The sequence below is a fragment of the Epinephelus fuscoguttatus genome, linkage group LG18 (assembly GCF_011397635.1).
Source record: "Epinephelus fuscoguttatus linkage group LG18, E.fuscoguttatus.final_Chr_v1".
In the NCBI taxonomy this organism is placed as follows: domain Eukaryota; kingdom Metazoa; phylum Chordata; class Actinopteri; order Perciformes; family Serranidae; genus Epinephelus; species Epinephelus fuscoguttatus.
The window spans coordinates 32,168,821-32,192,085 of NC_064769.1; the positions used below are offsets into that span (position 1 = coordinate 32,168,821).

General features: G+C 39.1%; 2 protein-coding genes across 3 annotated transcripts in view; one reads left to right on the forward strand and one right to left on the reverse strand.

Annotated features, from left to right (window-relative positions):
- Positions 1 to 1,587: 1,587 nt before the first annotated feature.
- stoml2 (stomatin (EPB72)-like 2) lies at positions 1,588 to 10,582 on the reverse strand. Its single transcript, XM_049604581.1, has 10 exons — positions 10,414 to 10,582; positions 7,609 to 7,761; positions 7,408 to 7,507; positions 7,263 to 7,321; positions 7,048 to 7,149; positions 4,860 to 4,994; positions 4,467 to 4,611; positions 3,244 to 3,323; positions 3,023 to 3,151; positions 1,588 to 2,940 (listed from the first exon to the last, which is right to left on the reverse strand). The coding sequence occupies exons 1-10, from the start codon at positions 10,453 to 10,455 to the stop codon at positions 2,839 to 2,841; spliced, it is 1,047 nt and encodes a 348-aa protein (XP_049460538.1). The 5' UTR covers positions 10,456 to 10,582; the 3' UTR covers positions 1,588 to 2,838.
- Positions 10,583 to 13,412: 2,830 nt separating this feature from the next.
- Positions 13,413 to 23,265, forward strand: part of LOC125905893 (protein unc-13 homolog B-like) — a 91,786-nt gene continuing 81,933 nt past the window's right edge. For both annotated transcript variants that reach the window (XM_049604180.1, XM_049604181.1), the window contains exon 1: positions 13,413 to 13,699. In XM_049604180.1, coding sequence (XP_049460137.1) covers positions 13,678 to 13,699 — 22 coding nt within the window. In that variant the 5' untranslated portion in view covers positions 13,413 to 13,677. The remainder of the gene's footprint in view (positions 13,700 to 23,265) is intronic.

Consider the following 23,265-nt stretch of genomic DNA (forward strand, 5'->3'; position numbering starts at 1 on the left):
TATTCATTTATTTTTATTTTACATGTATTTTATTTTTGATATTTTATATTTATTTAGGTTTTTTTTTACATGTTTAAAATATATTTTTTTATATTTGTAATTATTCTATTTTTTTTAATTGACTACTACATTTATTAATTTATTTTTATAAAAAAATCGCACAAATTACACATTGTTCATTGCAAGAAGCTGTAAAAACATACAAACAAACAAACAAACAAAAAGAAGCAGAAATTATTATTGGATATTCTGATGGTCCTTGAACACATTATGTGGGACGAACGCTTCTGTCAGAGAAGAGAAAAAAAAGCCCAAATCTGAGTGTAAAATAGTGATATTTCATCAAGATCACTTTATTGTACGTCTCATTTAAAATGTTGCCAAAAATAAACTGTTTGCACAAACTAACCAGCATGCACGACAAGAATAATAAAAAAAAAACTCCAGGATTTTAACTCTAACTTTTAACTTTCAAACGTCAAAGGGTACGTTTTTCAAAACTGAGCAATTCATGATTAAGGGAGGGTCAAACGTTATCCACAGATTCATCAGGGAAGCTCAAGGAAAAAATCCGTAGCTTCGGGAAGGGTGGAAAAACAAACAAACAAATAAAAAACAAAACAAAGTCATACCCCAGCCACCCCTCCTCTTATCTCTTACAAGTACAGGACAGTCCCTTTGTTGCCTTTTCTTTTCTTTTTTTTTTTTAAGAAAAGCCTTTTCTCTTGATTTTTAAGATATTTTTTTTTTGTTTGTTAATGTTGCAAAATAATTTCCACTACTCTTGCTAAATTCTATCTTTGTGTGTCTATTCTCTGACTTATTTTGTATAATTTCTTATGTGACATTAAAATAAATAAATGAAAATAAAACCAAGCATTTCCCTGAAATTGACCATGACAAATTTCAACCAGGTCTGCAAAAAAAATCACCTTATCAAGTTCTAGTTCTACTTACTTTAATGAATTAGGAAAAAATAATAACATTTATTTATAATGCAATAAAATACAACGCTAACAAAACTACACGCCTCAAGCTGTTCCACTTTGTGCATCCCGCCTGTCAGGCAAAATAGAGGGCTGAAACTTTCAAATACTTTTATTGCCTCCCCTCTGAAGTCCGGGTGTTTCAGCCCTCAAAGTTGCCTCACAGGCAGCATGCACACCATAGCATGAATAGCTTTAAGTTTGTAGTATGTATTTGTATTAATTAATTGAAAGGATGCAACGATTGCAGTATGTCAAGCAACGAAAAACTTAAGTATTCTATGGATCGTAACCTTGTAGGAGGAAAAAATGAAGACCAGATATCACCTGTTAAATGAATACAATAAATGAATTGAATGTAAACTCTGTCCAAACTCCATTTTGGTGTAATATGCCTTTTTTTCTTCTTTCTTCATATGTGCTGCCAAAAAATCCTGGAACTTCAGAAATCTGTCAAATGATGGTGTGAAATCAAAAGCTGCTGGATTCTGTCACTTGTTCCTCCCCGTCATGCATCACAGAATGAACCCTGGCACATTTGTATCATACATCCATAGTTCATTATCATAGCGGCACATTTTAAAATCTATTCATTGACACCTTGTTAACCTATGCATTTTTTATTATATTTCATTTTATGGTTTTTAACATCACTGAACCTAAAAGTGACCCAAAAACATGAATGTCAGCTTTCACATTTATTTGTTTCTTCAACAGTTTGTGTTTCCGAGCATCACATTCGAAGAAGTCCAGTTGTCTCTACTGAATTGTTCTACACATATCCTCCTAACAAACTGTATTTTCAACAAGTGCTTCACAATGTCCCATCCCACCACGTCATAACTTCAACGTCTCGCCAAAATGGCACCCGCGTCAATTTCATGTTTGCATTATCTATCCTAAACCTGTGAGCAGCAGTGAAGCCGAGGAAATAACAACTTGCTGTGTTTGTGGAGAGCCATGAAACTGAATAAATATACTCCATAAGACATAAAGAAGAATATTGGTTCTTAGGGCCGACTTTGTGTACTAACTAGTTATCAAAAAGGATTTGTTTCTGAATAATAGCAGGGAAATAACTTTACTGAATACTTGTTTAGCTTTTTTCTCGGGGAGATAATGTTTTAATCTAACAAGGGCTAAATTGTGAATTAACTACACTTTGGGGAACTTTCCCTCAGTCAGAGGCATCAAACCAGACATCACATGTAGAAACTTAAATCTGCTGGTCCCAATGATGCTGACAAACAAGCCGTATCAAAGCAGATGGATCAAAACTGAAAACAAGCCCTGGAGAACAGGTTGCAAAAGGAGGAAACATTTAACCCAACTGTATCTATCACTTAAATTTGGAAATACAGCAAACTGAAAACTTTCACATCCAATTCTAGTAGGATTTATGCAACAATATTAACCACACGCAACAGATCTGATGCATGAAATAAACCAACAAATAATGACTTTATGCAAATAAATTGGATACTGCACAACACCCAGGCCTTACATCGTCATCCACTGGCCACTGTGGCTTATATACCCAAAACTCTGTCATCAATATCTCCATTTTATCAGCCCACCAAAGAAAGCTGGTGTTATCTCCCAATCCGATAACTGAATGTAAAGAATAGTCAGTGATGATTACAAATCTTCTTACAAAAGATGTCATTTTCCCAAGACTCCAAGACATCCAAAACGTTTGTAAAGTTGGTGTTTTCTCCTTCTGTCCTGGCTGTAGAAGGTGCGTGAACGTCACACGGTGACGCCTTGGAGCCCCGATAACTGAAACACAAGCTGCTCTCCCCTGGTTCGCTGTCGTTATTACTGCTTATGAGTTCATTCTGCGAGTCCTGTGCTATTGAGATGACTGGTTCTCAGGGGCTTCGCTCTTCTCCTCCACCGCTTCTGGCGCTTTTTTTTGATTCGTCTTTGCCAACGTGCCGTAGATGGTCATAGCCTGAGTATGGGAGGACAGTGTGAGAACCGTTATAGTCATGATTGAAGACAAAAAAGATGCTTTCTCACCCTGCTGTGCATACCTGTGTGACCATGCCGCTGATGTCGCCGGTGTTTGAGGGCAGGAGGATGGTGTTGGACTCTTTGGCGAGGTTGGAGAAAGCAGACACGTACTGCTCGGCCACGCTTAGGGAGGCTGCTGCGTCTCCATTCTGTTCAATGCACAAGAAAAATAATCCACATCAGCTTCCATAGATAAGACTGTGATCATGGGTGTCATTTAAGAACAGGAAGTACTCTTCACCTGCTGGGTCAGAGCCTCGGACAGCACCCGGATTGCCTTAGCTTTAGCCTCTGCTTTGGCTAACACGGCTTGGGCTTCACCTAGAGGAGGGAACACAGTAATGAGTCAGTGTTTTTAGCCTTAAAACTTCAGCTTAAAAAGATGTTTTTGAAGTGGGGTTGTATGAGGTAATTCCCCATAGTCAGTGGATCACCTACAGCAGATGTCAGTTGGCACGCCCCCAGTTTGGAGAAGCAGGCAGGAGTGCTGACACGGAAGCGAAGCAATGTACTGAGGTGGAGGGGTCAGCCACAAAACCAATACTTTAGCCATCTAAAACTGTTCGCGACTCAGAATTATGTCAATTAAATTGAAGTTAGCAATTCAGTATGGACATTTGCCTATTTGTTCCACATAGTGTCTTTGAAATTAGTAATGTGAGAACTAATGTTAAATACAGATGTGTTTCATTTTTGGGAGTTAAATTATGGAATTGGGTTAGTGATGAGTTGAAATTGTGTAGATCTCTGTTGAGTTTCAAAAAACATTGAAAGGTAAAATAATTAAGGATTACAATGTAAAATGATTGAATTGTGAAATGATTAAGAAGAAGAATTTAGAGTAAATTTTGTTGTGTTTTTTTCTTTGTATTACTGATACTCTGGGTTATCTTATGGATTGTACAGGATAGGCAAAAATAAGCCTCGGCTTCAGCCTATTCCTTTTTCGGTTGCAGAGCTTGTTAAATTTTGTTGTGAGAAAATGTGTAGTGCAAATATGTATGTAAATGTTTTGTCAGTTGATTGCACACAATTTAAGTATTGTATATTGTAACCGAAAGGTAACTGAAATAAACTATTCATTCTATTCTATTCTAAATATGGGGACCGAAATGTGCCCAGAAGAACAACGCAGACTGCTTGCAGGTTTCCGACTGATGATAAAGTCCTATGACGGGGAGCTGAAGCCATTATATAACTCTCCTCAAAGCCAGACTCCATTGCGTCCATGGTGGGACTTCTGTCTGCTTCTCCAAACTGGGTGCATGCCAACCACTATCTACTGTAGCTAATATACTGACTGTGGATAAGTACCTTATACAACCTCACTTCAAAAGATCCACACTATCCCTTTGTCACATAAACAGCAGGGGAAACAAGCAAGCACCATCCCTTTGAGCACACAGGCTGCATTAAAAACTACAGATAAAAAAATAACTAAACCGTGTCTCTAAGTGCACCCACCAGCCGCTTTATTGATCTGCTCTGCTTTTTGTCCCTCGGAGGCCAGGATCTGAGCTTGTTTACGACCCTCAGCGACATTAATGGCCGATTCCCTCGTCCCTTCGGACTCCAGCACTGTGGCTCTCTTCTTACGCTCAGCCTCCACCTACAGAGTGGAATGAAAACATAAAAAGAATGTATTCTGCAGTTAATACGGCTCTCTAGCTTCCGCACAGTCTCACCAGTCAAATGCTGAATTTTATAGTATTGTTACTACAGTTAAAACAAGACCTCCTGGGTCATCTGTGCAAAAAACTAAATGTTTATGCCAGACTCGGAGGATTTACAAAATTGCATTTGCTCCTTTAATAAAACATTCTTGGGTGTCTACAGTGATCATTGTATTGGCCCCACCTGCATCTGCATCGACTCTTTGACACGAGGTGGAACATGTATGTCTTTGATTTCATAGCGGAGGCAACGGATCCCCCACTCGTCTGAAGCTTGGTTGATGGAGTGGACGATGTTGGAATTGAGGGACTCCCTTTCCTTAAAAAATAAAGAATAAAAAGTAAACAATGTTAAAGGTTAACTTCATTATATGTACCCTATTGTTCCATGTTTTTGTGTCCAAGTGACTGACGGAGACAACGTAAGTAGCTCTAGTCAAACCCGCCGGAATCCATTTAAATGATCAACAATTCTATCACAGTGGAACACACTTAATTTACAGTCAACAGAAACAAATTAAACCCCACAAAACCAACCTTGGTTAAAGTCACCACTGTTCTAACAATCACCAACTTTAGTTTGATTGAAATAAACCCTTACTTTACCCAGTTTCATATTAAAATATGCAGGCTCTACACACGCTAAAATTACTGTTTTTTTTAAATGGAGTCTGGTGGGTTTGCTGAAAAGTGACTTCAAGGCTGTTTGTGGTTAAAGAAAAAGGACCTTACTCTTTCATAAAAAGATCTATCTTTGAAGGGATCCTCTCCAAAATAATAATAATAACAATAATAATAATAATAATAAATTTTATTTGAAGGCGCCTTTCTTGGCACTCAAGGACACCATACAGATACACAAAATGACATTTAAAAGAGATTAAAAAGAAACAATAAAAAAAATAAAAAAAACACAAAAAAAACAATAGAAAGTGACAGAGCAATTGGCATCAGATGGAATAGGCAGTTTTAAACAGATGTGTTTCGAGTTGTGATTTGAAATGGGGGAATGAATCGATGTTTCTGAGTTGGGGTGGTAATGAATTCCAGAGACGGGGAGCAGAGCGGTTGAATGCTCTGCTCCCCATGGTGGTGAGGCAGGCGGAGGGGACAGACAGGTGTGTGGAGGAAGAGGATCTGAGGGAGCGGGAGGGAGTGGGAACATGGAGGAGGTTGGACAGATATGGGGGGCGAGGTTGTGGATGGCCTTGAATGTTAACAGGAAGACTTTAAATTGAATACAGAACTGAACCGGCAGCCAGTGGAGCTGTTGGAGGACAGGAGTGATGTGGTGGATGGAGGGGGTTCGAGTAATGATACGGGTACGGGCAGCTGAGTTCTGGACCAGTTGAAGTTTATGGAGGGATTTGTGAGGGAGGCCGAAGAGGAGAGTGTTACAATAATCAAGACGGGAAATGATGAGGCTGTGGACAAGGATGGCGGCAGTGTGGGGGGTAAGTGAGGGGCGGAGACGATTGATGTTTCGTAGGTGGAAGTAGGCAGACCGGGTAATGTTATTGATGTGGGTGTGAAAGGATAGTGTGCTGTCAAGGATGACACCCAGACTCTTAACCTAGGGGGAGGGTGAAACGGAGGACTTATAAATAGAGAGAGAAAAGCTGTCAGTTTTGGATAAAGTGGATTTGGTGCCAATGAGGAGAACCTCAGTTTTGTTACTGTTTAATTTGAGGAAGTTTAGGGTGAACCAGGTTTTTATTTCACTGATGCAATCAGTGAGGGAGGTGGGCGGGAGAGTGGACGAGGGTTTAGTGGTGAGGTAGAGCTGCGTGTCATCAGCGTAACAGTGGGAGTGAATGTTAAATTTGCGGAAGATAATGCCGAGGGGAAGGAGGTAGGTGATGAAGAGAAGGGGCCCCAGGACAGAGCCCGGGGGCACGCCTGAAGTGACGGAGGAAAGGATGGATTTAAAGGACTTGAGTTGAATGAACCGAGTGCAGCCAGAGAGGTAAGATGTGAACCAGTCTAACAGAGTGTGAGTGATGCCAATGGAGGATAGCCTGTTGAGGAGGGTGGTGTGACAGATGGTATCAAAGGCTGCACTCCGGTTGAGGAGGAAGAGGATGGTGAGGAGTCTAGGATCAGCTGCCATTAGGAGGTCGTTGGTGATTTTGATGAGTGCTGTTACAGTGCTATGGAGTGGGCGGAAACCGGACTGGAACTGTTCATACAGGTTATTGTGGGATAGGTGAGAATGGAGTTGGGAAGCAACTGTTTTTTCGAGGATTTTGGAGATGAAGGGTAGATTGTCAGACATTTAACACAACAATCTGAGTCTGTCAGTAGCAAAAACAAGCATGTTTAATGGACCTAAACTGACACTACACAGATGTGGGATAGTAGTTTCTAATTACCCTGAACACTTTGTCCAGCGTGAGTTTGCCCAGCTCTGACCTCATGGTTGTCTGTGCCAACTGTGTGACGGCATATTCTGGATCCTCCACACCGTAACTGGCCTGGAAACAAGAAGAACATGTCAAGAGATTAATAAATATGTTATTTGGTCAGCGTAAACAACACAAGGGAGAAGCCGATCACTCCAGCATTTGAAGCAGCTCTTAAAGCATACCTTAAAAGGGTCTAGGATCCTTAGGTAAAGCACTCCATCAATCTGTAGCGTTACGTTGTCTGTAAAAACAAGATATAGTCATTTTAAAATACACTGTATGTTCATTAACTTATGTCATGAATGTGACACTTTGTTGGTCCCTCACCTAGAGTTACTGCAGACTGCTCCGGGACATCGATGACAATCTCTTTGAGACTCTGCACGTAGCGAATTCGGTCAAGTACAGGTATGAGGAAGTTTAAACCCTAAAACAGAAACAAATACTTAATGAGCTTTTGGTTTTTATTTCCCCCAGTAGTATTTGATGTTATTTAATCAGAAATTGTCTAAGAATTAGGATTAATACCGGCTCTAAGATGCGGTGGAAGCGACCCATCCTCTCCACCACCCAGGCTTCCTGCTGAGGCACAAACAGGACCACAGTGTTCATGGGCAGGCTGGACGCCCATCGCTGCTGAGCTGGTGTAACCCACAACCTCGGCGCAGCCCGCTGGGTTTGCTACGGAGACACACAGTCGAGAAAAAAGCCGTCATTTTCATTGTTCTATGTTGATGCATCAAATCAAAGTGAAAGTGGAAGTCAGACAGTGTGCAAAATCCCCTAAAATTTTCCAACAGTCAAAGCTGATGCAACTGGTACTGGGGTTATTCCATACAACACACCAACACCTCCCAGCTCAGGTCATGGATTTTATGGGGGAAAAAATAATGTGAAAACTTTTAAATTCATAGGACCCTGCAGAATCCTATACCTCTACTCCAAATCCTATCTTACTTATGATATTTTTTTATTTGGCCCTCAGAGCTTAATACATCATTTTTGTGATCATATTCAAAGCCTCTCTAAGTGCTTATTTTTCACTGAACTGGGTTGAAATTTGTACCGAACATCCACGAAACCCTAAGGATAGTTTACAATATGTATTTATGTTAACAGTTGTTGCCAGATGTTTTACAGTAATCTTTTTTTTCACTTGAATGACCAATATTCAAATTTCAAAAATGACTATATCCAATAGTTTTTATTTTCTTGCAGCCAAATTTTTATTCTGTGTCGTATCCATATAGTTCTACAACATTTAGAAGATATTTGAGCCTGCATAAAAATAATAAGTGCCACAGATCTTGCCAAAATTTGCCTCCAAGAACACTGCAATCATCTGCTGCTGGTTTACCGGAGGTTCCCAGTAACAGCCGGAAGAAGATCAGGGATGCAGCCTTTGTCAGTTAAAAGCTATGGAACACACTACCTATAGAAATCAGGGAAGCTAGCTCGCTAAATATTTTTAAAAGAAAGATAAAAATGTGTCTGCTCACTTTAGCCTTCATCTAGCTCCTGATATGGGTCTGAAACGCTTTCTTTTTAGCTTTTACTTTCTATTTACGCTTCACGCCGCTGCAACTCTTTTAAAATCTTACTTGAATTGATGATGCAACATCTCAAACTTGAGAAAATAACACTGACATTAAATGCCTCTTCTGATATATTTATGAGAATTTGGAATCCATTCTTGGAATTAGGGCTGCAATGATTAGTTGACTAATCAAATATTAAAATAATCAGTGACTATTTTAGTAGTCGACTAATCAGTTGGAGTCATTTTTCATAGAAAAGTACTATAAAAGTACCCCAAAATACTCTTATTGCAGCTCCTTACGTTCAGATACTGCCAGCTTTACACACTCTCCCATGACGGTGAACTAAAACCCTTTGGCATGAGTATGAAACAAGACATTAGATGACATAATTTAGGGGTTTGAGAGAGACAGACCGACATTTTTCAACATTTTAACACATTTTTCGATAAAATGATTGTCGACTAATCGAAGTAATAATCGACAGATTAGTCGAAAATGAAAAATCGTTAGTTGCTGCCCAACTTGGAATACATAAAAGCCCGACTCTAAACCCCCGCTTTCTTGATAACTCCTTGTGAACTCCTTGTGTTCTTTATTTATTTATTACATCTTGTAGCCAATCACAATAGGATGGGCCCTGATTAGCCCTTCATCCTCTGCAACTGCCTGTTCTTTTGACGCTTCTGCGCATGTTTAGTTACCTGTAGATATGTGCACATGTGCATATGTATACCCCTTGTTTTCCTTTCTTTTTCATAATGCTGTAAAGCAGTTTATATGTTGTTTAAAAACTAATAAAAATGTTAAAAATGCTTGCTTGATTTTATGATTTATAGTTGAACAATTCTATGATTCTATGATGATTTCTGTTTATGCTCATTCTGTCTATTTTCATGTGAAGCACTCAGGGATTATACTGCCTTTATTGTAAAGCAATTTGAGCTGCATTTCTTGTATGAAAGGTGCTATATAAATAAAGTTTATTATTATTATTATTATTTATTTATTTTTTTTGATATGTCTTAAGACTTAAAAACACTTTTTAATATATTTTTGACTGATTTTTTTTGAAGGATTATTTTAATTTCTTTGGGACTTTTTTTTATTACAGATAAATATAAAAATATGTTATAAATAAATATGTTATTTTACTCCAATATTTTTTTAGTAGCTACATTTTCATACTTTTTACTACAGTGCATGCATCGTTACATTAAGTAGTTTTATTTCATGGGTAGATATTTATACTTTGCTGATTTAAGAGTTTTATATCTGTTAAATAACTACTGAGCTTGTTTTTATATTGGGCTCAAGAAATGTGCAAGTTACAGCTTTTAATGGCTTGGCTTGTTTTATACTGGGTGATAATATGGACTACAAGATTATTAAAATAACAGAGCCCATTTCAAATTTGCTAATTTATGTAAAAAAAAAAATTCTGTTTAAACATTGTGCCCTTTTAAAATACAGTATGTATGTATCCTTAAAAGTCTGACATCATGTATTATGTATAAGTAGACAGTATGGAGGTGTAACATGTCATAATAGTGAGCTTACTTACATATCTTATGCTGAATGAATGGTTAGCATGTTAGCAAGCTACAACTAGCTAATAAAGGTGCCTCTCATGTTAACATTTTACGGACTCAGTTGAACATTTATCCGACCTAAGAGTGACATTTCATAGATTATTAACACCCTGCTGCACCCTGAATGACACCCACTTCACCAACGGCTGTGAAACAATTCTTGAGCTCGAGCTAACAAACCGGATGTGATGATAAAGCTTTACCTGCAGCAGAGCTCCTCCGGTCCGACACAGCGTGCGAAACATCCTTTACTGTAATTTAGTCCAGCAGTAATGTGGAGAAGGTTCAGTTTTGTAAAGTGGAGTCTACACAAACTCTGTAGTCATGTGTGTGACCCCTTACCGATCAGGAAATGAAAGTTACATCAGTGGTGCAACGGTAAAAGCCTCCGACGGTGCGGGATGCAGAGCTGAGCGACTAATGGTTCCGCTAGCAAGATAATGTTATATACAGGTATTACTATCACTGTTTAGTCGTATAAGGTAATTTATTTCACGTTATGAGGTCACTGTTTTGTTTCCCAGTACAGCACCGCAAAGATACCCCGTATTTACAAAACTGAATTATTAATAAAGTATATTTTATTTCTCCTTTCCCCCAAAGTGGCCCTGCAGTGTTACTTGTTCCCATAGTTTCTTCTTCTGTGCTTACATTTAAGATTTAAGTAGCAGTAAGAACAATTAAGCGTCTTATTGGCTAGAAATTAACGTTTCACATTTGCTAATTAATGATCAATTGTATAGCCTTTAAAAAATACTATTAAAAAATAGTATTTTTAAGGACTTTCATGCATTTTTCTTCTCCACTCTCCACTACTGTATTTGTCCAAAGAGTATCTTGATATTCTGCACCTAAATCACTTTGAAATACCTACCCAATGCAATGACTTACCAAATACAGAGCGGGGTGCTGTTGGCTTTGTCTTCACACTGCTACAGTTGTGTGTTGCAGGCAGTACTCAGGTTTACAATTTAACTTACTGTTAGGATGTACTCCCTCTTTCACTGTGTTTATAAATAACTTTGGCTACTATTTCAAGCCGCTAAAATATATGGAAATAAAGTGAATTGTAGCCTAATGTCAAAAACTGTATACATCTGTATCTAGGGCCTTGCTCTTTTAAAATATCTTGCCTTGCTCTCCTGTGCTCCTTTTTTATATACCTGATTGTTTCTCCTTTTTTGTTGTCTTTTTTGTTTGAGTTTGTGCTGCAGCATCACTTTGACCATCGCTGTTAAGTTCTTTTATCCTTGAACTTGTATTCCCCGAATTGTTCTGTACATTCTCCTTGTGATAAATGAAGAGAGAAAAAAGAATTTTTTGGGGGCATTCATTGGTTTATGTCATGACCTTTAAACAGGCTACTTTGAATGAGGCACATATTTTTATTTTATTTTATTTTATTTTATTTGTTTTAATTTAATTTAATTTAATTTAATTCATTTTATTTTATTTTATTATTTTATTTTATGTTAACTGGCTCTTTTTGTGAACGTCTTTGTGATGAAGGGATAAACTTGACTTGATTGACACTTAAAAAGAAGTGTAATAGTGTGCAGCCACACTAAGCAGCTTAACTTAGACACAGAAAAGGTTACAGTAATGCGACAGATAATATACTGGAATAAGACAAACTATGTGGGAATAATGCACTGATAACATATATTTGAGAGTAAAAATAGCCATAGAATGAGAAATAAAAGAGATCTGAGAAATTAACAAATTAGTGCTCTTGTGTGTTTCAAATAGGAAAAGTCAAAGGCAGTACACTTGTAATTTTCACATTGTGTTATTTTGACTAAAAAAGCAAACTATAAAAGCATATAGAAGACTAATTATGAAGCTACAAGTGTAAAATGTAAATGTAAAACAATACAGCTGTCTTTAAAAAAAGTCATAAAACAGCTAAAACAATCACTCTTATAAAGAGCTACATTTTTTTAATCATTCTTTATTCAAATAACACACTGTAAAAATGACTCAGTATACAGTTGAAAGTATACAAACACAACAATAACAGAGAGCCAAAGATATTATAAGACATACAGATGTAAAGTGTCTCAGTAGTCTGTTTGTTGGTTGGATCAAAAAGCCGTTTCATGTAGTGTTCAACATCCTTCAGAGAAACACCAGTATAAGGTTTATTATTGCTAAACTTACATTTACGGAAAATACTTCACCAGACTCATTACCCAGTTAATTATTTAATTAATTATTCAAAAGTCTTTCCAGAATGTCTTGGTGTGAGAATAATGCGAGTAGTTTTTATTGAACACCATTCTAGTACAAACTTTAAGGCATATTTCAATACTTGAAGAATTAATTGTGTTGATACAGTTGTTTACAATATAATATACATAACACAAATCAAAACACAATCTTCAAATACAGAGTTCTTACATTAACGAAGTGAGGATAACAGAAACAGGTCCGACAAGGAAAACAGTTTCTGATCATCATGTACTGAAGAGATTTTGCAAACAGCTTGAGTTCACTCTTCTATCCATTGATGTTAACCTTTTAGATACTTACACCTATGAACAAAGTGTTTACCCAACAGAATCAAACTGTTAATTAAAAACTGCATTTTTTTCTCCTTTATAATTACAACAGCTTTAATCAACATCACTTTTAAAGGGTGTATCAATATATCCAAAATTCCTGTACAGGCTCACACTGGAAGAAAATCTCAGTTTCAAATATTAAATGTCACTTTTTGGACTTTTGGTAGGACTGGATAGGATAAATATTGTTTCCTTAATTTCTTCACTGTATTCTTATTAAAAAATATTTTATTTTCAACTGGTTTGGATAATAACAGCTTCCAATAAAGGAGAATTTGCTGGTGGAAATCTGATAGATTTACACACAGAGAGAGCAGTTTGTGTTAATGTCTTTTTTATATTTCTGCATGTTTATGAAACATTTGAAGGACACCTGTTTAATATTAATCACAGTTAAGTATTTAAAAGGAAACATGCATTAACTCTTCAATATAAGTCATTTCCAAACTGATTTGCGGAGCTACAGGTGTTTTATCTGCTCTGAATCTGTGTGCGTCACCTGTTTCCTCCTCTAACCTGTTCCCCTCTGCTATTGGTCACATGTATTTTAACAAACCCCGCCCTAAAGCATAGTCCTGCCTTCTCATTGGCCGCCTCAGGCGCCAGTCACAGGTGCCTCGGCTCCGCCCTCCTCTCCTCTCTCAGTGCCCTCAGGTTGTTCTTCAGTCTGAAAACCTGTGATGAGAGTTTTAATAATGGCGAGGCCGTGGCGGGGGGCTGCAGCTCTCTGCTCGAGTCCAGACTCGGGGAACCACCTGTGAACATCGACTCGGAGCTCGCCGGCGGTTTGAGAAGTGATTTAACCAGTACAATGATCCAGTGACACCGGACAGAGTAAATCTCCGCTGAGAGCTGCTCTTACAAACTGTGTCAAAGTGCTGGACGGTCGCTGGAAGCTTTGCCATGTCGTTACTGTGTGTCAGAGGTGAGTCTCACTTCTAGTTTTATTTCTTTACTCGGTTAGAAACTATGTTACGAGTTAGTTTGACACGTTAAACCCGAGTTTGTTGACTTCAATCTGATAACGTCAATGAAATCCTACTGAACAGGTTCTCTGGCAGGAGGCATCCCCCCTCAGGGAGGAGAGAAGTGGCGACTACATTTGTCCTGTCGTGATTTAACCTATCACATCTTTATTTATTTTTTTAAGCCCATACTTTTCATAATTCTAATGAAAACAATAATTATATTTGAGATGTTTGTAAAGCCAGAACAGTGTGTGTTATCTCTGTGTAATTGGAGCCCTCCACCATCTCGGTTTCCAGCTGTTGTAGCCCAACATAATCTGTGGTGTGTTGACTTTCAGATTAAAAAAAAAACAACAACAACAGAAAAATAATAAAAATAGATTAAAGTAAAATCAAATAAGTAAATAAAATAAATTTAAAAAAAAATCATAAATTGGAAAACAAACATTTCTTTGAATTGGACTTCAGTTTTAACTAAATCACATCACTTTCCTTGATTTGGGTTTTAATCACAGATGTGATTATTTTCTTTTTTGGTGTTGCTTTTTAGGCCTAAATTGTGCTATATAAATAACATTTATTAGTATTATTATATGGTGATGTTGATGAATCCAAGGGTAACTGCACCTTTGATGGGTACTTCAGTTTCACTGACACTAATTTTACTGATGAATATGATAATAATAGTTTGACGTCTTTCCAGAAAGCTGATACCACTTGACATTTCATCATCATTCAGCAGTCCATATTAGGTGTTTATTCTATAAGTTATGTCCCATCCCACCTAAAAGTGTACAAAAAATAACATTTTGGGGGGTCAAAATGATGGTAATAATATAAAAATTAACTTTTTGTGTATAGCACCTTTCCAAACAGGGGTGTCAAACATACGGCCCGGGGGCCAGAACTGGTCCGCCGAAGGGTCCAATCTGGCCCCCTGGATGACCCTGCACACTAACATAATGTGTGGTGTATTCACTTTCAGATATGATCAAAAAATAAATAAACAAAGAAAGAAAGAGATAAAAAAAAAAAATAAACGTAGTAGCCATAAGTATAATCTATTATTAATCGCACCTCAAAATAAATCATAAATTGGAAGACAAACATTTATTTGAATTGAACTTCAATTATGATTAAATCATCTTTCCTTGTTTTATAGTTTTATCATAAATGTTATTATTATCGTTGTTGTGTGGCTTTTTTTTGCATGAATTGTGCTACATACATAATGTTTGATTATTATTACATTATAGTGGTGCTAATGACACTAAGGGTTACTCTACCTCTGATAGGTACTTCAATTACTCTAAAGATTTTACTGATGAATATGATAATACCAGAAGCGGACTGATGTTTTTCTAGAAAACTGATTTTTTTATTATTATTAGTGGTCCATATTAGGTGTTTATTCTATGTGTTATCTCCCCAGCCCCAAAAAATGTACAAAAAAAAATAAAATTTTAGGGTCAAAATGATGGTTACCATATTAAAATTGACTTTTGTGTGTAGCACCTTTAAAACAGGGGTGTCAAACATACGTCCTGGGGGCCAGAACCGCCCCACCAAATGGTCCAATCGGGGCCCACTGGATGACCTCGCACACCTAATAGTGATGTGCTTGTGAAGGTTGCTTCAGAGGCTTTTCCACCCCGACCATATACTGAGACTTTAAGTGTCCTTCTTTGAACAAAAAAAAAGGTTCCACCTGCAATCAAATCAGACTGTATGTGGCCTGTGAACTAAAATTAATTTGACAAGTTTAAAGTTTTCTTGATATGGACACGTTTCCAGGCGGAAACAAGACTAAAGAAAATGAAGCTGGGGTGTGATAACACCAAAAAGAAGCTGGCCACTCCTGCTGCTTGCTGTAGCATCCTCTGCAGCAGCAAAGCACATTATGCAATATGCTGTTCTGTGTCATCAAGACCAAAGCCCAGCAATTTGGTACAGTGCTGCCAGGATGAGAGGGAAGGACAGTAAATCATGGCATAAGCTCAAAACAGAGCTGCAGACTTATTTCGTTTAAAGCACATCTGTAATGATGATGCTCCCCATCCTCAAAGAAAAATACATTTAATATGATTTTGTTCTTCATAAAGTTTATCAGAAAGTGTCATTTTTGTCATTAAATAAATGGCTTTAATTAAATAGACGGCATCTTTTCAAAAATTATATGTGGAATATCATCGAGCATTTAGTTCAAAAAGTGTAGCCACATGCTGGACTCAAGTCAGCATTATTTCAGGGATAAATAGTTCACTTTCACTCGTCATCCTGAACATTTCTGATGACCCCGTGCGTGGCAGACTGAGGCTTTGTATGTAAATCCCCCATCTGATCCTGTTCTGTCTAATTATCGTCATTTGGGTGCAGACAGCTCCATATTGTGGCTATAAGTAGTTCCTATTATGCCTCTTGTGCCTGGTGTGTATGAGTGAATCACTGACAGTATTGTGTCCCTCCTTCCCATCTTTTGATTCTGAATTTTGGACTCCAGGCCTCATACACACCTAAATCTCATCAAATATCCCTCAGATACCTCCACTCATGCATGTTTACACAATCAAGCAAACACCTTCTGTCATGATCTTAAGTGTCTCTAATGCCTGTGCAAATGTTCCCCACGTCACTCTCAAGATATACAGACAAGCAGAGCAGGAAGTAGCATGAACTTATCAGTCAGTGGGTTTCTCACACACCAGCAGCTGATTGTCACTGATTGGGCTGTGTGTGTTTTAATTTTTCTACCTTTTCACAACTTTTCAACATGCTGCCAAAGTTGATGCGCCAAAAAACTGCAGTTCTGTTAGTGGCCACTTGAGGCTGGCTCCAAAAGCGAGGCAATCCCCATAGGCACCTGTGTGAAAATCTCCATCTTTGCCACAGAAATAAACATGTTTGCGGCCTCTCTTATGTCCCCCCTTCTGACAACTTTGTAAATAACTCAGCCATTTATAATTTATTAAGACCTGATGTGACACATTATTAAGAGTATGGTGACAGGTTGTCTGCGAGGTGTCGCCACATTCTATAGCCCCTTTCACACTGCATGTTCAGGGCGGGAATATTGCGTCAGTATGCCACCTTGCTGTTCTGTATAACATATGATTGCTGAATGGGGAGAAAGAGTGGCCTTTATTCCGCCCTGGAGGTAGTAACAGCGCTGAAACGGTGTCTGTATAAACAGGACAGCTTGGCAAGACAGGGTGTGACATTTTGACGACATGTTATGTGTGTGATCCACTGCAGGAGATTTAAAAAGTAGCTGTTAGCAGTTAGCGGCTATCTCAAAAAAGAAGAACAGCGGCCGCAAATTGGGAAAACAAGTTGGAGGAGGAGCTTCTTATCCTCTGAGCAGAGGACTAGTTTAGCTGCCATATTAAATTATTGTTATTGCCACATTATGCCATTGGTTTTGTTTATAAAGCGCTGCTGTCATGTGTGTTTCATCTCACACTAGAGGCTGATGCTGTTGAGTTACACTTCCTTTGATTGCAGAATACCGGAACGCAGTGTATAATCACACTGGAGCAGTATGATGCCACTGTTGTTTGGTTCTGTGTACAAAGCAAAGGAGGTTATGCCTCCTCTGTAGTAGGGCTGCAACTAACGATTATTTTCATTGTCTAATTATTTATCAATATGGATAGTGTGTTCACATGAGTTGTGGTAAACTTCTCTCCCTCGTACCAGCGTCCAGATCTCCCAGCTCATCTCTCAGTTTTGAGTTGGCTCCTGGGCTGTTGCTTGAACTACAGATTGTACTTCCACATTTTCCTATTCCCCATCACCCATGCTGCCACCATAGACACAAAGAGAAGTGGATCAAGAGAGAAAGCCGCCGTTCTCTCTCTTAAATTCAGACTGAACACGGATCAAAAGGCAAAACTAGGCAGTGCTGATTAAATACAAACCGAGATTATCTTACTGTATGGGCTATATCCAACCTAAAATGTCTTCAGAAACATATTTCAGTGCCCTGTTTGGCTGTAGTAAGAGAGTTTTCAAACAGGAAGTGGGTGCCATACTGTTTCTTGCATAGTGATATTGGAGGCTGAATAAACTGAGATTCAACCTTGAAACGAAGGAGTAGTGATCAAATATGAACAAAGATCGCATAATGTCACCCATCAGTGGGAGCATTTATTGGTGCCATGCTGCGCAGTGCATTCTGGTGGTTGCAGATTTTCTACCTCTCGAGCAAAAGCAAATGCCATAGCCATTTTTCTCTGTTTTCTCTGGTCATGTAGCGCCAATTTGAATACGTTTTTGCATGTCTCTTCTGCATAGACAGCCTAGTTTCATGTAAAGACCATCTTTCCAGTGATGTAATATGAAGGATAGGCAATTTCAGATCATCCTGGTTTCACTATCTCATCACAAAAAGTAAAAGTGAGTATCAGTGGCATCTTTGAGCAGGAAACATGACAGTGTTTTAATGTTTGGGGATCATAAAATCCAAAAGAAAATCACTTTTGACTTGTCTGCTCCTTTAAAAAAAGTAAAAAAATCAAAGTATTTGTCTTTAAAACCTGTAAACAAAGAGCCTCAGAAGGGATTCAGGAATCGATACACCAAGCTGAGCAAAAGAAAGCCTCCTGGCAGGGAAAAGGTCACCAAGAGGCGAGTCTGTTTGGCTTCACTTACTTTCAAAAGTTCAGCTGAATGGCTCTGGCAATCAAGAGTTATTGTACCAAATGGGGCCTTTCACTGCAGAGCTTTTATACTGTCCATTTATTGATCACTGTTATAGCAAATGTAGGCTGGTAGGAGTTATGCAGAGCATTGATAACAGAGAAAAGGCTGCTTGGGCAGGGGTTTGTGTGATTAGCTGATGTTGTGACTCATCCCCTGATAGCACAGCTTGACAATGTTGCGTATTTATTGGGAGTCGAGATGCCTCATCTCCATGGCGATGTCTTTGCACAACAGATAAGTGGTTGCCCTTACAAGTGGAAATGTGGGGGAGACTCCTGCTGTGGATCAGGGCAGGGCTGAGTGGACGCATGGCTCACATGGACCCCATGATGCTGCAGAATTAGAGGTGTACAGATTCAGACACGTGATCGTTTTAGTGACAGGATACTTGGTAATGTCTAACACTAGGGAGTGGTTATTGGTACAGAGTACAAACAGAGGAGGAGTGTGGAAGGCTAAGAGCTCATACACAGGATGGCAGCACTTGTGGTAAAGTTTGGTCTTAGTCTTAAGGACTCACATGGTCTTATGCAAGTTTTTGAGGGAAGTGGTTGTGGACTGAGCTGATGTCAATATTTCATTTGTTGTCCATCTCCCAGTGTGTCATAAAGTGCCTTGATTAAGGTAGCTAAAAGATGATCATCTGCTCAGACTGGACAACGTCCTGAGGGTTGATACTGGAATATTGGTGTGTGACGCTTGACTAAAAAATCCATTCTTACTCCTGACTTGACTAGTTTTGGATGTTCAGGGACAACCGTGTAAATTTGCGCTCATTATATGCCTTGTGCTTCCTCAAAATACACTCCTATTTTCACAGAAAATGTGCAGTTTCTGCTTGTGAAATGTATACAATCTCTTTTTAAAATTAAAGTATAATGTAGGTCAATAAAAGCATGATTTATAGGTTTACTTCCTTAGGTTTCAGCAACAGAAGCACATGATAAGGGCTTGAAAAAACATCACGGTTTAGTTTTAAATAAGTGTTGTTAACATAATGTAATGTCAGGTGACATACGTCACATAGGTCACGTGATGTACTGTACGTCACTTGCATAGAAAGCTACACATACTAGCACTCTATGTTGCCATTTAAATAACTCTGTTGACTTTTGGTTCACACTGGACACGAACAGTCTGGAGTTTGTTTGACGTCCAACGCCCCTCCCACCTTATATTGACTTTCTTGCTCTTCGTACTAGGGCAGTTGCTCGGAGCCTAAAAACAAATGCAGCTGCCTGGTGCGTCTCGTACCACCGCTAAAGAGTGCCTTGCTGCACCAGTAATTGATGCTGAGGGCTGCGAGCCAAGCGTTGGTATTTGACAAGTTGGGAGTGAGACCGTGTTTGACCAAGCTGTGCCACAGGGTGTTAAGGCCCTGACACACCAAGCTGACAGTTGGCCGTCAGTCAAAGTTAGGCCATTGGTGAGCTTCTGTTGCCCTAGTTGGTACAGTGTGTCCCACACCATTGGCCCTCGGCAGCGCTTGGGCCAATTCAGCATGTTGTCTCAGCACAGTGGAACCCGTGAGCGAATGAAATCACTCTGATTGGCAGTTCGGCTCAGCACATGAGAAAAGAAACGGAAGTGAGGAATGTAAACAAAGAGCTAAAGTTCAGAGGGAGTGATGTCGAAACAAACTTGTTAAATGAAGTAAGATTGTTTTTCTTTATCCACTTTTTTGCTCTTTTGCAGAAATGTTTAGTGATAGTTTGTGTTATTGTTCACTGGTGCATGGTAAATATGCTCTCTTCTTTTAACATTGGGTTTTGTTGTTAATGTGCTAACTGGCTAACTAGCGTCAAGACGATCTTCCGGTTTCACTTTTTGAATGACGATAACAGATGACTGCCGTCTGCCGTCATGGAGGGGTATGTTGTCTCATGCAGGCACAGAACATATGTGCTTGTTGGCCGTGGATTGGTGTGCAACTTTTTGGCAAAGACAGGGTGACGTGAGCCGACGCAGGGGCCTCTCGTCACTGCTAATTCTCCGACGTCAGTTTGTTGTCTGGGCCTTAAGGATTTGGGACATTTGAGCAATTAAAGCAGTTAGATTTTCTAAATATCTGGTAAATGCGTTGCAGTACATTACATGAGTGTTTCTCAAAGTCGGTGTAAGTAATGCATTCGACTAATTTTTGGACAAAAGCAGCAAATGAGATGTCATTGCTTGGAGCTCTATGCTTTCTACATTGCTCCTGCGGACTTATTGCGTGCTGAACTGTGTCCACACAGGATATTGAGCTTGTCTCATGCATCATCATGCCGCTTGTATGCTGATTTTCATATTTCAATATTAGTTTTACTCCTCATTTGAAAACAGTGATGTAGCAGTTCTTTGTCATGGCACACACTCCAGTCTTTCAAGTGTCCAAGCCACGGATTAGGAGCACACTAGTTATCACAACAGCAGCACTGTTTGCTCAGAGCCTGCCTGTTTGTCTTTGACTCTGCAGCTGACTGAGTTAGGTGAGGAGTTACTACAACAGAATAATTCAATAAAAGGATGAGAAACTGTGCAGGACTAAAAGTGACAGAACCGCAGGCAGAGTGAGTGCAGCGAGCAGCAGAGTAGTGGAATTATGGGAGAAAGAGGCAGAGAGAGCGCTTAGAGATTGTGGGAGTAATCCCCTGGCCATCTGTTGCTCTCTCTCCCTCTCTCTGTCTCCCTCTCACACTGGCCCCACCTGATCAGATCCAACTGCCAGCACAAAGAGGACGTACACCACTGCCTGCAACAGGAGTAGATCCTGGTGTCACTTCCTGTTCCCACTTTTCCTGCTTTCTGCCTTTCACTGATGACGTCCTTTTATTTGGAACAGCCAAATTCAGTATCTTTACTACACTGTGGTCAAATTGTGCAATATGAGCTTTTAAGACAAACAATCAAAGTTGACCTTTTTGTAATACTCCCGTGTGGTTGCGAAATGCCATTATCTTTGTGGCTCCACAGTAAGTTTTATCTAAAAGGCCTTTTACACAGTGGACATTTTGACTTGTCACGCGAGGATAGCACAGATCTTAATTAAGTTTCTCAGTCATGGCAGTGACCTGGAGTTGTCTTGCTTTAATCCAAATCAGGGACTAATTTTGTTCCAAAGTTGTATAATTGCCTAGAGTTGGTTCATATTCTCACGGCAGCATTTACAAATGGACCAGATCAAATGCCTTGTGTGAGAAAGCTGCTCTTGATTGGTCAGAATTTCCATGTGGGAAAAGTCCAGGAAGTAAAGCAAACGTTGAAGAAGAGTACACTTGCAAGATAAATGTGACACTTTCTAATGTCACAATGGAGGGACAACTACGCAGGTTGATTTTAGCGCTGCTCATCGTGGACTATGTCGCTGTCATTGTTCATTTTAGTCAAAGCATACAGTTTGAAAACGAGGCGCGGCTCCAACTAGAAAACAATGTTTTGATGCATTGGATGTGCTGAATGTGCATATTAAGGCAGTACAGGAGGAGGTGCACATTAATAATCCTCCAGGACTGTAACATGCTCATGTTTAACCCAAACAATGTGTCATGTGACTGCAGTTGGTTCAGATCCAGGTCGGAACAAGTTCTCACCACAAATGAACTGCACCAGAGTTCGTTTGTAACCAGACCGAGACCACCTCTTCAAGAAGGTCTCGTTGCGGTTGTTTTGTTGCGCACCTGAGTGTGATTGCTGTGTTCGCACCTGCCCAAACAAACCGCACTGAGAGGGCAAACGAACTTGAGTTAGATTGAACCGAACCAAACAGCCACCAAACTCCATTTATATAATTGGAAATTTTACTATCATAAAGCACACTTAATTCAAAGTCGACAGAAACAACATCAAACTCACAAAAGCGGACTTGGGTTGTCTTGCAACTGCTCAAACATTTCTTAACTCTGGTTTGGTTGAAATAAACCCCTATTTTCAGCAGTTAGATGTGAATCTATGCAGGCTCTTTACACCCTAAAGTGACTGTTTATTTAAATGGAGTCTGGTGGGTTTTTTAATAGTGATTTTAGGGCCGTTTCTGGTTGAACAAAAAAGATCTTACTCTTTAACGAAAAGGTCTCTCTGTTATCATGACAATCTGAACCTGTCAGCGACAACAGGAGCTTATTAGTTGACGTAAATTGACAGTGCGTCACTCAGTATTGGACCAATTTAAAATAAAATTTGTTCCCTTACACACTTAGACACGAAAACACAGGAAAATAGGGTCCAGGGTGACAAATACTGACGTTACTCTTAAATCATGTGTGCTTTCCTTCTGTGATGTGTTAAAATGTCTTTAGTGGAGGCTTGCGGGGTGAATTTTTTGCCCATATAGGTTTTTTGTTTTTGTTTTAAGGTCTATTTATGACTTTATGTCACTCACTGCATGTCTAAAGCTGAACCACCAAGGAGTGCCCAAAAGTCAACTGACCAAAACCTGTGCCTAATTAAATATATTTGAATCAAGTTGCAGGCATGTTCAGAAGAAAAGAGGCATGTTGGGAAAAGAAAAAGCAATAGGTCGATAAGGTAACTGTTCAACTAGCCCTGCCAAACAGTGAGCTAAATGGCCTCTAAAGCCACGGAGGGCCCAGGACAGAAGATGATAAGCATCAGTTTCCATCATAATGGCCCCCTGGTTTATTGCCCTCTGCTCTGTGTACCACAGCCTGAAATAACATCATGTAATTTAGGACATAAGGCCACTGTGCCAGCTCATTTGCCCCAGTGACAAAGAGTTGAACACATGGCTGAAAAGCGTTAGTGGAAAGCCAAAAAAAAAAAAAAAAATTCACACTGCTGGTTTCTCTCCACATTTCCACTGCTCCCTTTCCGCTTCACACAG

Coding starts and splice junctions, on each gene's coding strand:
- stoml2 (XM_049604581.1), bottom strand. CDS start 10,455: ATGTTTCGCACGCTGTGTCGGACCGGAGGAGCTCTGCTGCAG. Junction 7,150..7,262: donor GGATCCTAGACCCTTTTAAG/GTATGCTTTAAG, acceptor TCTTGTTTCCAG/GCCAGTTACGGTGTGGAGGA. Junction 2,941..3,022: donor TCAGCGGCATGGTCACACAG/GTATGCACAGCA, acceptor TCCCATACTCAG/GCTATGACCATCTACGGCAC.